Source organism: Arachis duranensis, chromosome 8 (assembly GCF_000817695.3).
Source record: "Arachis duranensis cultivar V14167 chromosome 8, aradu.V14167.gnm2.J7QH, whole genome shotgun sequence".
NCBI lineage: Eukaryota > Viridiplantae > Streptophyta > Magnoliopsida > Fabales > Fabaceae > Arachis > Arachis duranensis.
In genome coordinates this window covers 43,476,051-43,492,698 of record NC_029779.3, presented here as the reverse complement: position 1 = coordinate 43,492,698, position 16,648 = coordinate 43,476,051, and the positions used below count along the sequence as shown (strand labels likewise).

The window sequence follows — 16,648 nt, the reverse complement described above, 5'->3', positions numbered from 1 at the left end:
TAAATTATAGCGAGAATAAATACCTCCCATAACATTGTATACAGATCCGTCTCTGCTCATGGCATGGTAATTTAAGTACAGAAAGATGAAATGTAAAATAGAAGGTTCAGGAGTTCTTGTATTGATTTTTCAGCAAAAATTGCTTTTCTTTTTATTGACTTGCTTTTATTTATTTATTTATTGAGATTCTACATTTGTTCTCATGACCAGTCTTCTGCTCAGTTCCAAATTTCAAAGGGTGTTTTTCATTCTAGAACTTAGTTATTTGTGGCAATAAAAATCGTTGAGCCTATTCTGTATTTTTTTTTTTAAATCATGTTATACTGTATAGCAAATGCCAATACGCTCTCTAGAAAGTAAAAAGTATAGCATTCTTTGATTTCTAAACTAAAAATTTTAAATATTAAATTCTAAATCATAAACTCTAAATTTTAAATTTTAAATTTTAAATTTTAAATTTTAAATTTTAAATTTTAAATTTTAAATTATTCGCAATCTCTTAATTAAATATGAGGAGATTATGCCATTTGAGTTATTAATCATTAGCAATTTTAAATATAAACTATTGAAAAAGTAAACTATTAAAAATATACTCAAATAATTTGTCGCTGAAAAAAATGCACTAAAATTTTGTTATTAACAAAAATATTCTCAAATAATTTTAAAATACGATAAAAATACCTAACATTAAATATGTATTCTCAAAAAATATTTTAGAGATTAAATTTTATTGCGATATTTTGCAAGCATAATTAAAAAAAATATATTTTTATCCTTAAAATTTGGTGATTTTTCACTAAGTATATATTTTTTGTGATTTTTTTGTCAACAAACAATGATATTTTTAAAAAAATCACAAAAGATATATAGTTAACAAAAAATTACCAAATTTTAAAAATAAAAAATATCTCAATTTTCTAATCATACTTGCAAAAAACCGTATCAAAATTCAAATTCTAAAATATTTTTTTATAATACATATTTAATATTGAATATTTTTATCGTATTTTTAAATTATTTGAGGGATAACAAAATCTTGGTGGGGCTGACAATAGGTAGGGTAGGTTTAGACTCTACTCTAACTCTACCTGCAGGTTGAAAACTTTCTTAAAATTTTACCCTACTTTACCCGCGGGCTGAGAATCTTTCAACCAAAACCCTACCCGCACCCTAAAATTCTAAAGCCTGTCGACCCTACCCGCAGAAACAAGAAAACTTTTCAAATAAATATAAAATTCAACCATTTCAAATTTCATACATATTTAAATTAAAAATAATAAAATCTTAAAAAAATCCAACATAAAATTACAAATAATATGATCAACTAATTTAGTGATTATTTCTAAGTTTTTATAAGAAGAATATTGTGAGTACAAGACTCACTTTCTTCACTACATACATAACTTTTACATATATATTATATAATATATTAAAGATGCAGGTAAGGTAGGTTAGGATATATCCTAAACCCATAACCTACCCTACCTGTAGGCAAATTTGCACCTATCCTGTCCTACCCGAACGGGTTGGTCCGGATTAGGTACCCGAGTATATATTGCCAGCCCTAAATTTTGGTACATTTTTATCAACGACAAAATTATTCGAGTACATTTTTTGTAGTTTACCCTAAATATAATAAATAAATTTTTTTTTATACCTAAACAACGAAAAAGAAAAAGTAATGAGAAGTAAATTTCTCCTAGTGGGCAATTGTGTCTAACTCATCCCAAAGATAAAGTCACTTCACTTGAGAAAGACTATCCCTAGCACCAGCTTGCTTCGCCATAAGATTTATAGCATTTGTAGTGCGTTGAATAAGCGTTATATTTGCAATCCATCACCAAAGCCAATTATCTGTAACCATGCTAGTTGTTCTTCCTCCTCACCAACTCATCATACCCATTTCTTGCTGAATACGTCTTGGATGAATTCGATTTTCAGAACCATCCAGCTTCCTCATCTAACTGCCTATTTAGATCAAAACTTTTCAAATGCCATTTTCCATTGTTCCAAATATCACCCGAAGAGAAAGAAGAGTATGATATAAGAGACAAATCCACCCTGCTCTGTTTCAAAATACTCATACAAGACGTCCGAAACATTATTAGGTAACCTAAATTGACACCAAAAAAATTCTCTAAATCTTGAGTAAAGCGGATATGAGACATCTCAAAGAGAACTTTCCTTCTCCTACAATATACATTCTTAGAACATAAAGTCTTAGATTTTTCTCTATTCACCTTCATCCTAAAAGCATTATAAAATATGTTCATAGAGTTAATGACCAACTGTGCTTGCCTCTTACTAGCTTTACAAAATAGTAATAAATCGTATACAAACATCAGCTGCAAGACTCAAGGTCCCCCTCTCGATACTGCAATAGGAACCCAATCTCCAGCTTCAACTTAGTGATCAACGTTACTTAATTAATAAATAATACAGTATTTTTAATTAGTAAAGCATTTAAGAATAAACCTGTATTGGTTGATGTAATTTTTTTCCTATTAGATTTTTATCCCAAATCCCCACCGGATTTTTGTCTAGAGAAATTTCTATCGAGCATAAGTTACATAAGCTAAGTGTTCATGTTGTCTACACAATTTCCGTAGAACAATGTATTATATTGGGTTAAGTACGATTTTGGTCTTTAAAGTATAAGTTGAAAATTTTTTTCATCCTCAACTTTTTTTTGCATACAAAATTGTTCCCAAGGTTTAACTTAGTTTTAAGTCGTCCTTTATCGTAGGGACCAAAATGGTACAAAGGTGACAACAGAAGTGAAAACAGAGGTAGATCGTGAACAAATTCTTCTTTTTCCTTTCCCCCTTCTCCTTCTTCCCTTTTCTCTTCATAGGAGCAAAAATACTCTTTTATTTTATTTTTCTTTTTTTTTATTTTATAATTTTTTTTGTTATGGGTAATTTGGTCTAATATTTAAGTAAAAAGAATGATTTTAAAACTTGGTTTTAAACCATAGGAACGATTTTGTATATTAAAAAAAAAAGTTAGAGACGAAAAAAATATTCGACCTATATCTTAGGGAGCAAAATCGTACTTAGCCCTATTATATTCAAACGTATTATTTATTTTTTATGAAATTATAAAATTTTACCGTTTGTTAATTGTCAATAATTATGTTCATCACTAACGATATACAGGAGATAGATAGCCTAGAGTTTTCTATGGAGAGTCCAGCTTTGAAAAAATGTATAGTCGTAGATAATAATGTAACATATGATAGCTCTCACTCTTGTTAGGTCTATTAGGAACAATAAGTTAGGCACATTATAGGAGAAATCCGTGCATAATGATGCATGTCTTTCAACTAGCTGGATTCTAATCATCTCATAGTGGCAATGTTGGAGAGACCAGGGTGTGGACGGTTTATTTTATGAATTTAATTAGGGAGCTAACTATTTTTTATTAAAATTAACGAAGTTTTTTTAAATGATTATCTTTCTCTAAATTTTAAATTTTAAATCCTAACTTTAAATTTTTAAAAAATGCGGATTAAAAAAGTATTTTAGAATAAAAAATGAATTAATGTTGAATAATAAAAGTCGGTTATATATATATATATATATATGTCTCTCAGCTGTCGCATGTTTGTAATGTCACTTTCTTGTGTATTAACAAAATCAACCAAACCGAAATCATGGCCTAAAACCATTGTCGTGCAACTGTATTTCACTTCATTAATAGCAGAAGCATCAATTACAAACATAAAGAGGTCCTTTGCGTTCTTGAACTACAAAGTGGTGGCATATCACATGCTTCATAACTCACGTATAAATAAACGAAAAATGTTACAAGAGAAATACCGACATACATATGTTCATGTTCATGTATAGATTAACATCCAATACATTTTGATTGGGACATAGAAAGTACAATTTTTTTCCCTCTAGATTAAATTAAAATATACTTTTTTTATGACTTAGGATTTTTTTCTATTATAAATTAAAAAATTATTATTTTCCAAAAAGATTATTCCAACTTTAATTTTTGGAATTCATTTTTTCTTTTTGCATTTTAGTCAAATTTGTCGGACCTCCCGGCGAATTTCAATATATTAATAAAGTTCGCCGCACTCCAACAAACTCTACGTTTTATATAGATTTCATCCTACCCCTAGAAAATTTCACATTGAGTTCGCCGAAATATAAAAAACCGTGGGAGACCACTTGTTTCCAAACTGCTGACCAATCTCAAACTCATTCGTTGGATCTTCTTTGGGGCCTCCATGACTAAATAAACAATCTGAAGTTATTGCTTCGAGATTCAAAGTGAAAAAGTGATCCAGCAGGTCATATGGTCGAGAAATAGTAGGTTGTGTTAGTGCGATTTGTGTGTCACCATAGTATTTCATTTCTTCCGTCTCACCGTCACCAGGAATTTCCATTGGTTCATCCTCAACATCTTCACTGTCATCGAAATTAACTTGATAAGGATTGATCATCAGGTCCTTGATAACAGAACCCTCGTGACTTTTAACATCTGATTGCATCATACCTTCATTAGAATGTTCAACGTTTGATCCCTCTTGACTACTTTCAGGTGGCATATTTAAGTCAATTATCGTCCTTCTAATATTTCGTCTGACTACTCCACTTAAAGGAAAATCATCAGCAGTATCTGCAAATGATTCTCGTCCACCAAATTTAACTAGGAAGACAAATAATTTTAACAAATGAACATTTATTCATCGGTTGTGCCACACTCTTATAAGACGTATATCCTCGTAATCATGTAACTGATACCTAATCCAAACAAAATAAAATATTATCAAAACCTAAACTATAATAAAAATAATACAAAATAAACAATCACAACTATAATCTATGATATACCTTTTGTAAAATAAAAAGTTATTTACTTCCGACGGATATTTGAAGTAAATTTTTTTCACTCTTTTCATATGTTGTTGGCTAATGACATGCAATATCAAATTTTTCAACGCTATTAGACTGTTTACTTTAGGTCCCATGTATGTAATCACTGGTTGAACTAACCTAAATACGATAGAACCTTTCTTATTATACACTATTTCACCATCATAATGAATAAATAACAATGAAATTTCAGACATTGTAGAGAGTAAATAAAAAGAACTCTATAGCAATATAGAAGTTTGCCAGGGGTACAAGGAACCCATAAAATTCATGAAGTTTGCTAGGGATAAGGCAAACTTGGCCAAAATACAAAAAAAAAAAATGTATTTCGAAAATTAAAGTCTTTTTAATTTTTTTTTTGAGAAATAATATTTTTTTAATTTATAATAAAAAAAATCTTATGATATTATACATTATCATATTTAAAAAAGAATTATGTAATCAATCATACACAAATTAACATTTAATGATTATTTATGTTAAAATTTGTCAATAATTTAAATATTTTATTTTATATTTTTTTAGTAATTATTATTATGATTCTTATGTTTCAATGAGTTAATCAGTAAGAATCAATAATAATTATCATGGTTATATAATTCTACAACGGGTTATATTTTAACAGCAAACATGTTAACATGCGTATTCTAGTGCTAGTTTACTACGTTTTTTTCTCAATTATTTTTTAAGAAAGTATTACGCATTCAATTATGAGTAAATCTCTATAGTGGTTCTTAAAATTTATGCTATTATTCAATTTGGTTTCTCAAATTCCATTTTTATTATATATAGTGGTCATCCAAATCGAATTTCCGTTTTATATAAATTATTCTAATATTTTATTTCATATCTTTTTAGTAATTATTATTATGATTTTTTTTATATTTCAGTGAGTCAATCAACAATAACCAATAATCAATAATTTAATTCTACAATAAGTTACATCTGACACTAAGTAAGTTGACGTAGCAGGTATCAGTTTAAATACATATCTCCTCTCAACTATTTTTAAAAAAAGTATGATATAATCAATCATATGCAACTTAACAAGATTAATTATGTTGAGATTTGTTAACAATTGTAATATTATATTTTATTTCTTTTTAGTAATTATCATAATTTTTTATATTTTAGGATAAATTACATCGATAAATAGATTGAGAGTCAATATTACACAAATATTCTAAAGTAAATTGTGTTACATGCTTGTCCAGTTTGTAATTTTATGTAAATCAAATCAATTAAATTCGATTTACACTTTTTTAACATAAATTAAATCAGTTAGATTCGATTTAATATGTATATGTTGTACTAATAGTAAATTGAATCAATTAGATTCAATTTAAATTAAATCTAATTGATTCAATTTATTATTGTACAGTACAACATACATAGTAAATAAAATCAACTTGATAATTTAATATTTTAATTGAAATAATATTTTAATTATTTCTCAAATTATATATTATATAATTATAGTTAGTCTTTTTATATTGTATAACAATCTGTTACTTCTGACTCTGAAGAAATCTAAGTTTTAACTTATATGCCACATTGAAGGGCTATACTTTATAATTTTATCAACATTAAAGTCCCGATAATAATTTTTTAGATGCCAATGAGTCAAAGGATAATTTTTAATTAATATTTAAAAATCGTTTATTGTTTCGTTTTAAATTCATTAGTTTGTAAAATTGTAGATTTTTTAGAATTTGAACTAAAACACAAATTAAATTTCTATTCTTATTCATTTTGTTTTCTTTTGATATTTTATTTGAATCCAAATAGGAGTATTTCCTTATTGATATCTATGTTTTAAAGTTAATGAACTTTAAAGTATGATGTCAATACTATATATTAGTAAAAAATAGAATCAAACTTATTCGATTTACATGTATATGTTGCATCAGTAGTAAATCGAATCAAGTATCGAATCTAATTAATTTGATTTACATTGAAAAAAGTATAAATCGAACTTAATTTATTCGATTTACATAGAATTATAAATGGGACAGACATGTAACACAATTCAATTTAAGATATTTGTGTAATATTGACTCTCAATCCATCTAATTTTTCCTATATTTTATATGAATCAATAATTCTAATATTTTATTTTATACTTTTTTAAAAAGTATCATTATTTTTTTTATATTTCTGTAATTGTTATATATAGTATTATGTTTTACCATTTATAAGCGTAAATTTTAGAGCCAAGTATGCTGTGGCGTGTTAGTGCCAATCTACATGTTGATGCTACTTTTAAAAAAATATTTTATATTAAATAATTAGATTTATTAACATTTAGTGATTATTTATGGTAAAATTTGTTAATAATTATAAGGGCAATTTACCCATTTAAATAAACAGGAAACCAATATTATCATATTACACATTATGCAATCTGGATACCAAAATACATTTTTTCACTAAACTATGTAAACCGCGATAGGGGTATCGCGGTTTACAATATAAACGTAATCCGCTACAGGAGTGTCGGATTACGTTGGCGTTGAATAATCACATAAACTGCTACAGGGGTGTCGCGATTTATGTGTGATTGTGATACGTGCATAATCCGCTACATGGGTGTAGCGGTTTATACTTTGTAAACTTTGCCTATAAATACCAAGCAAGATAGGGAGTAAGTTTTTTGAATGGAGTCATTTTCACACTTTCACAAATGGATAGAGTGGAAAACTTGGTGGTTCTAGTCCACTATTCTGGTAAAATTAAAAAAGTAACAGGCATGGTGTTAAGTTCACGGATAAAGAACTGCTGAGCATTTTTATCCGTTCTAGTGATACTTTGTCGGATCTGAAGAGGAACATATTACAGAAGGCAGAGTTAGCTGGGGCTAAGTCGGTGAAGAAGATGTTCTACAAGATTTCGATGGCGGTCGTGTCGAGTGGTGTGCAGTGTGAAATATTTGTCATAGGGTCAGATGAAGACATGGGGGAGTTGTTTCATTGTCGGCAGAGTTTTTCGGAGGTGAGAATAAACGAGTTGTTTGCCAAGCTGGAAGACCGAGTGGACAATTCCAGGGCTTCAACGCCAAATCCTCAGTCGACGGCAGTGGGGTGTGCTTCTACTTCGATGCCTGTCGTTGCACCCAGGTGTCTCCTACCTGCAGCTCCACCTGTTCTAGCATCGGCAGAGAGGTCACCTGGTTTGATTACTGGTCTTGTTGGGGTGGTGAGCCGGATCACTATGAGGACGCGATGCGGGACTATGATTCGGACGATGAGCCGGATCACATATCAGGGGATAGTGAGGACGAGACTCCAGTGCTCCCACTTGCACCTTAGGGGCCATCCAGTTCTGAGTCCCACCAACAACCGCAGCATTTCTCTACGCTCAATCCGGAATCAGTGAGCCAACAACCAGATGATCGACACACCTTCGGCTACCAAGGATTACACGAGGGCAATGCTTCTGCTGAATTTGTGATTGGTCAATCTTTCCAGACTAAGGAAGAAGCTGTGATGAGTGTTAAGGATTATAGCATTCGTCGTGGAGTTCAGTATCGGGTTATGGAATCTGATCATCTGAAGTATGTTGGGAGATGCAAGGAGTTTGGAAATGGCTACAACTGGATCATCCGTGGGGCATTTCGGCAGCGCAAGGGTAACTGAGAGGTTAGAAGGTACAATGGAGCCCACACATGCCTGGCCACATTGATATCGAGCGACCACTGACAGCTCGATTACCACGTCATTTGTGCGAGGATCTATCCCTAGGTTAGGGCGGACGTAGCGGTTACGACAAAGGTGTTGCAAGAAGCTACTGAGTCAACCTATGAATTCAGGCCTAGCTACAGGAAGGTCTGGAAGACAAAGCAGAAGGTAGTTGCACAGATTTACGGGGATTGAGAAGAGTCATATGCGGAGTTGCCCCGGTAGATCATTAGGATGCAAGCAACGATGGACAGTAGCATAGCTTTGTTGAAGAATTCTCCAGTACGTGTTGGTGGTGAGGTTGATGAGTCCACGTAGTACTTTCATCGACTTTTCTGGACATTCTCTCCATGCGTTGAGGCTTTTAAACATTGCAAGCCACTGATCAGCATTGACAGAATGCATCTGTATGGGAAGTATGGCGGGAGTTTGCTTCTGGCTATTGCGCAAGATGGAAACTCCAATATATTGTCAGTTGCGTTCGCACTTCTTTAGGGAGAGAATGCTGAGTCGTGGGCTTTTTTCTTATCCCACTTGCATCAACATGTGACCCCACATGAAGGGATTCTGGTCATTTCTGACAGACACAACGGTATTAAGGCTGCACTAGAGGCACCAGACAGTGGTTGGAAACCGCCTCATGCATATCAAGCATATTGCATTCGACACGTTGCAGCCAATTTTGCCCTCAGTTTCAAGGGTCAGGATGCGAGGCGGTTGCTCGTGAATGCGGCGTATGCGAAGACTGAAACCGAGTTTGACTACTGGTTTGATATTATGAGGACTTAAAATCTGGCTATGTGTGATTGGGGAAACCGAGTGTGTTAACTCTGTACTAAAGCAGACACGAAATCTTTTGATAACTGCACTTGTGAAATTCACATATGGGAGATTAGCAGAGCTTTTTGTCGTCTGAGGGTAGACAACAGAGGCGCAGTTGGGATCAGGCCAACGGTTTTGGCAGGCCCTGGTCAAGGCGATAGAGCGCAACCTGAAAGATGCGAGGTGCTTCACGGTTACTCTGTTCGACAGACATCAGTCTGAATATACCGTGGCTGAGACAACTCCTACCGAGAACTTCTCGCTCGGGACGTATCGAGTTTCCCTCAGAGATCGCACTTGTGACTGCGGGTGCTTTCAAACTCTCCATTACCCTTGTTGCCATGTGATTGCATGCTGTGCTCAGTCCCGTTTAGACTGGGCTACGTACGTCCATGAGGTTTATACTATGAGTAAGGTGTTCAGCGTATACCGGATGAGATTTTTGCCACCTATTCCAGAGGGTCTCTGACCACCATACACCGGTCCTACTATCATCCCTGATCCTAACATGAGACGTGCTAGAGAAGAGCAGCCAAGGTCAACAAGAATCTGTAACACCATGGATGAGGCCGATACTGGTCGGCCGAAATGATGTGGGCTATGCAAATAGATAGGACACACTCGCAGGAGTTGCCCTCAGCGAGGATCCGCCCCCATTGCCGAGGCATAGTTGTCTTTAGGTCGTCAAGATTAAGTTGCAACGGATGTTGCGCTATACAGGAGTTAAACTTTCATCCAAAAAATCATTCTCCATGAAAAATGACCTAAGTACGCACTAAAGCATAAACCGCTACACTCCTGTAGCGGTTTATGCACGTATCACAATCACACATAAACCACGACACCTCTGTAGCGGTTTATGTGATTATTCAACACCAACGTAATCCACGACACCCCTGTAGCGGATTACGTTCATATTGTAAACCGCGATACCCCTGTCGCGGTTTACATAGTTTAGGGAAAAATGCATTTTGGTATCCAGATTGCATAATGTGGAATCTGGTAATATTGGTTCCCTGTTTATTTAAATGGGTAAATCGCAACTCTCTCTCTCCTCTTGAACATCAACATAGTCTAGCCATTATCCTCTTCAAAATCACAAAAAAGAAACAAATAAAATCGAAGAATAGAATACGTATAAATTCAAAATAAAACTCTAATTCTTCAGAATCTTCTTCACCAAAAATCGTCAATTTCTCAATCCCAAATAACTATTTTTATTGCAAATAACACAGAACACTAATTCGATTCCAGAGGTAATGGGAGGAGAAGATGACGAAGATGCATTGCCAAGAGGGGAAGAAGAGGACAATGACGCCCGAGAGAAGAAGAAGATGAAGACACGACGTTTGGAAGAGGAAGGGACTCAGCAGTGATGAAGCTGTGGTTGCAGAAAATAAAGAACTCAGAGTTACTACTTCTTAAAGCCAGAAACCTCCCGAAGAAGAATAAGAAGAAAGAGAGGGAAGGAGAAGATGGAGCTCGCGATGGCAAAAGGAGGAGCCACCATTGATGCACAGAAGAAAGCGAAGAACGACAGAGAAGAGAGAGATATTGGTAAGGATTGAATAGAAAGGAGAAAAGTGCGAAGATGGAGGGAAGAGAAAGAAAGAGAGGACGATTGAAGAATATAGAGGAGAAAGAACATCCTATATGCCATTGTTAGTTGGCAACCATCCTTCGTAGAGATGGCTTTCTGATTTTGAAAGAGGAAGGGGAATTATGGTTAAGTGTATGTTTGGGTGCCATTATTTTGTTCAAAAAAGATCTTTTTTCAATGAAAAAAGATTTTTTTATTTTTTAATGTGTTTGGCAAATTTTTAATAGTAAAAGTAAAAGCACTAGTAAAATAAAAAAAGATCTTTTTTGAGAAGCTGTAATTTACATCTTTTTTTAAAAGATCTTTTTTTCTTAAAAAAAAGATGTTTTTCATGTAATAAATAAACAAAAAAGTACTTTTATATTATTATACCCAAACATAATTGATAGATAAAAAGACCTTTTTACATGAGATATTCAAACATAAAATTACTTTTATTTCTCTATAAGATCTTTTAAAAAAAGATAACTTGAAAAAAGACCTTTTCTTAGAAGCTAATCCAAACAAGCCCTAGAAGTTGGGAATTTGAAAATAGGTTGATAGCTAGCAACTCCCTTTGTCACATCAAATATTTCCGTCAATTGAGAATGTCTCTCTTGATAACTGAGTATTTTGTGTATGTTTTTAAATTATTAAAAGTTATTTTTGTCGATAACAAAAATGAAGTCATTATTGACAGCGTTTAAAAAATTTAGAGATGTTTTTGGTGGTTAACTCTAAAGTAAATTATATTCATACTTATTTTAGAGGTATTCTCAGACATAAATATAAAAAAAATTGTTTATCGTACAAGTACATATACTAGTTTAATTATATAATGTTTCAGTTTTTAACCCATTTTGTAAAAAACTTTTAGATTTGTCACCAATTATTTTAATTAAAAAATCTAAAAATTAAAAATTCTAATTTTATACTTGGCACATGTCATAACCGGGTTAAACAAAACGAGTAATATTAATTGCAAAATAAAATTGGCGTTTTATTTGAGATTTATATTAAAAAAAATTCTCATTTTACTTTCAAGAAAACATATCATAACTATAAATGTGTAATTTGATTTTTTAAATTATTATTTTAAAATTTAATTTTAATATATTTATAAAATATTTTACATTATCATGCATGAAAATTAAACTTATTATTTAAAGAGTTTTGTCACAGTAAATTTTTAGAAGGTTAGATTTAACAGTGTTTGTATAGTTTTTTAGAGTGTTTGAGAATACTCTAGATGGTTCTGAAACGTTCTAGAATGTCCTAGAAGTTCCTGGAATACCCTAGAAGGTTCTAGAAGACTCTAGAAGATCATAGAATATTCTAGAAGAGTGTGGATTGATATAAAAGTATGAAGAGTTGTATGAAACAATCTAGAAGTATTTAGAAAGTAGTGGTAGGATAGATATTTATAAAGAAGGTTCTAGATGATTAATCTAGACCATTGATTAGATTTAATCCTAACTATCTATTGAGGAGGTGGATAGCTATAAATAGGAGGTAAGAGTTAGTGTGAGGGTGTGTGAATCATTTGTAACCACACTTGAGTACTAAAGTGTTCTATTCACCAAGCTTCCTTTTTCTTGTGTTCTCTTGTGTTCTTAGCTTTTTTGCTAAGTATTGAGGGTTAGGCTGACTTGGTCTTAGCTCAAGAGGTTGAGTAAGTCCGAGTGCCGGCACGGTAGCGTTGGAGTGTGTCCAAGGTCGTGACAACTTGGTATCCGAGCAAGGTTCGAGAGGGAGCACAAGTGGTTTGTGGGAATGGCTTCTAATATCACCATGGAGCATGTTGAGTCTCAAAGGGGAAGGAATGCTATTCCTTCTCAATGGGGAGGCAAGAAGATCCGTTCTTCAAGTGAGCCTAGAGGTAAGGACTCTAACTTCTTAGAAGAAAGAGTTTCTATGTTAGAAAATGTTCTATCCTCTATGGATGAGCGCTTCCAAAGGATAGAACATGACAAGGAGACCCTCGAGGCTCACGTGTTAGGAGAATTAGATGCTTTCAAAGAAAGCATGCTCCAAATCGAAGAGAAGCTTGAGAATTCCTTGAAGCTATTTGAGGAAGTTCGAGTTTGGTTCGAGAAGGCAAAATCTGGACCACCCATTATAAGGGAGATGACAAAGATTGATCTCCCAAAGCCAAGGGAGTTCAAGGGCGTGAGGGACGCTCGAGAGGTGGAGAACTTCCTATGGCAAATGGAAAGGTACTTTGAAGGCCAAGGGGTGGTCGAAGAAGCAATAAAGGTACGCACTGCAGCTCTCTATCTTTCTGATAATACTACTTTGTGGTGGAGGAGAAAGAGCGTAGATATGGAGAAGGGTACTTGCAACATAACCACATGGGAAGATTTCAAAAGGGAGTTGAAAAGACAATTCTTCCCTGAGAATGTGGTTTATGAAGCAAGGAAGAAGTTGAGGGAGTTGAAGCACAAGAGTACGATTAGCGACTATGTAAAGGAGTTCACTATTCTCACACTTCAAATCCCCAACTTAGAATCAGAGGATGCATTGTTCTTCTTCATTGATGGACTCCAACTAGGTGTGGCAAACAGGCCTTAATCCGCGGGCCGGCCCGCGTAACCCGCCAAAAAAGGCGGGCTGGGCTGGAAATTTGGGACCGCCGTAAGACAAAAGCCCGCCTAACCCAAACCGTTTAAACCGTGGGCTTTGGCGGGGCGGGGCGGGCTGAAGGTTTTTTTTTTTGCTGAACCCATCACTCATGAACCCAGACCCAGAACCCATGAACCCACCCCAACCGACCCGACCCAATCCCCATTCCCCACCCACCTAAACGGCTGAAAGCCTGAAACCCTAAATTGAATCCCTCCCCCCATTCGGCCATTCCCCAATCCCTATTCCCCATTGCAGCTACCTCACTCTCACAGTCTCACTCCTCGGTCCTCTCCTCTCAGTTCCTCGGCAGACGGCAGCGCCACCCAGGATCTCAGTCGTCTCGTCTCCACTCTCCAGTCTCCTCGACGGATTTCAGCCTCTCACTCGGTTCCTCAGTCTCAGTTCCTCACCGCCACTCTCAGTCTCTCACTCGGTCATCCTAAGCTCCTCACCGTCACTCTCAGTATCTCAATTCCATCGTCCAGCGACCTCAGCTCGAACTTCAGAGTTACGTCCTCACCTCTGTCTGGCCGTCGTCGCTGCTGCCTGCTGGTCTCGGTCCTGGGCTCCTGGGTCTTGTGAGTCGTGGCTTGTCCTCTGAATCTGCTGCTCCTCGCTCTCGGTCACAGGTCACGGCTGCTCCTCGCTCTCGGTCACGGCTACTCCACGCTCTCGGTCACGGCTGCTGCCTGCTTGTCTCCTTGATCCTTCAAGGTCTGCACAACTCTAACCTTTGCTAATGCTATTACCTGAAGTCCTGAACATATATTTGTAACTAATTCTTTGTTTTCAAATTATTAACACAAGTTGATATATGATATACTTGATGATTGTAATTTATAGTGTGTGTTGCTAAGTGAAGGTGCATGGTGTTGTACTGTTGTTATTTATTATGTACAGAAAAAGGGTGGAGTTATCTTAAGAGAATTGAACAATTTTATTGATGAGAAGAAATATCTGAGTTATTGAGCTCACTGTCATTATAAAAAAAATAGAAGACATATTCTTTGAATTTGTCATTCTGGTGGTTAAATCATACCTATTGTACATATTCTTTCAATTCATATGCAACTAATCCTTTTTTTTTGTTCTATTGTTACATCAAATGCAGCTGTCTATGCAGTTGTTAGTGCAGTTTTTAGCACCCAAGTGGTGAATTTGATAATAGATTAATTGCTCAATTTTTATGGATCCATCATGTATTCAATTTTTAAATATACTTGATAATGGTTGATTGTTGGTTAAATACTTGAATTTGATAATGGTTGAGTTTTGAATATACTTCATAATGGTTGAGTTTTGATTATGAGTGTCAGGTCAAGCAGTAAGTTTTTTAAACTTCCAACTTTTCTTTAATCACAAGTATTCATGATCTGCCATACTCTCATTATAGACAGCTTAATCTTGTTATATAAGAAACTTCAGCTTCAAGAATGTTAAATATGTTGTTCCATTATTCATCTATATCATTATTTTGCATCTAAATCTTTCTCCTAGGCCATTTGATTAGACATTCATTCATCCTATTCTCAATTATTAAACTAAAGCTTGTTTTCCAATCATATTCTTGTTGAATAGGTCACTTCTCTGGGTTCAACACTTGCTATTCAACACTTGCAGTTGCAATTGCAGATCCAAACTTGGCTCCAAGGTACTTAATCCTTTATGATTGTTGTTAGAATACATAGTCTTTGAAATTTAGTCCCCAATAAATTTAGCTTTGATTGGATGTTGTTTTCATATAATTCAGTTCTAAATTTGTTATAATCTCACAGTTGGAGATTATTTTTCTTTTAATATTTTCCTTCCTATTTTAATATTTTTCAACTGGTTGTAATTGAGATTTGAGGGTGGTACCAGTTCTTAAGAAAAATAACAGTATTTGACTATACATTGATTGCGGGACAACAATTTATTTCGTTGTTAAAATATGCATTTAAGTTAATGTGCTAAATTGTTCTAACTAGATGAGTATTCAATTTTTAAATATACTTGATAATGGTTGATTGTTGGTTAAATGCTTGAATTTGATAATGGTTGAGTTTTGAATATACTTCATAATGGTTGAGTTTTGATTATGACTGAATACTTGCTGTTTTTTGTATGATTTGCTAATGGTTAAAAAACCTAGTTCATATAAACAATTTACATTTTACTTTTATTTCAGGAAATATGAATTCTGAAACTGTGAGTAACCTTGTTACCACTGGAGTTGGTTCTGAGGCTGCTCCAGTCGAGGTTGATGAACCTAGTTCGAAAAGGCTGAGACCAGCAACCTCTGATGTTTGGAATTTTTTCAAAAAGCTCGGTCCAGATAAGGATGGAGTAGAACGTGCTGAGTGTAAAGGATGCAAGAAAGTGTTTAAAGCTGGAGGTAAACGATATGGCACTTCTACTATAAAACGGCATCTTGATAGTTGTACTCAAATTAAGCATGAAGATATTGGTCAGACTATAGCAGAATTGCAACTTAAAATGGGTTCACTTAAGATTGATTCAGGAGTGGCTAGAGATATGTTTGCTGGGTATGTAGTTGCTGGGGATAAGCCTTTTAATATGGTTGATGATAGGAGATTTAGAAATTGGGTGAAATATATTAGTCCAACTTTGAAACTTCCTTCTAGGAATACGGTTAAAGCTGACATAGTGAAAATTTACAAGAGAGAAGCTGCGAAACTTAAAAAAAATTTAGTTTCCATTCCAAATAGAATTTGCTTAACATCTGATCTTTGGACTTCCAGTACCAATGAGGAGTTTATATGTTTGACTGCACATTTTGTTGATGAGAACTGGAAATTACAGAGTAAAATTCTCAATTTTTGTCATATGCCTCCTCCTCACACAGGATTTGAGTTGTCTTCTAAAATCTTTACGCTTTTGACTGAGTGAAAAGTTGATAAAAATATTTTTTCCATTACTTTGGATAATGCTTCTCTAATGATACTTGTGTTGAACACTTGAAAAGTACTTTGGATGTGCATGGTTCATTGTTGTGTGGTGGTGAATTCTTTCATGTCCGTTGCTCTGCTCATATTTTAAATCTTATTGTCCAA

General features: G+C 34.1%; 1 protein-coding gene across 1 annotated transcript; it reads left to right on the top strand.

Moving 5' to 3' along the window:
- The first annotated feature begins 7,784 nt into the window (after positions 1-7,784).
- Positions 7,785-8,527, top strand: LOC107462983 (uncharacterized). Its single transcript, XM_016081670.1, has 2 exons — positions 7,785-8,087; positions 8,201-8,527. The coding sequence occupies exons 1-2, from the start codon at positions 7,785-7,787 to the stop codon at positions 8,525-8,527; spliced, it is 630 nt and encodes a 209-aa protein (XP_015937156.1).
- Positions 8,528-16,648: the final 8,121 nt, after the last annotated feature.

Bases quoted from the DNA above. Each gene is read 5' to 3' on its own strand.
- LOC107462983 (XM_016081670.1), top strand. From the start codon at position 7,785: ATGGCGGTCGTGTCGAGTGGTGTGCAGTGTGAAATATTTGTCATAGGG. The intron at 8,088-8,200 runs GTGAGCCGGATC...CTTGCACCTTAG, and splicing joins TTACTGGTCTTGTTGGGGTG to GGGCCATCCAGTTCTGAGTC.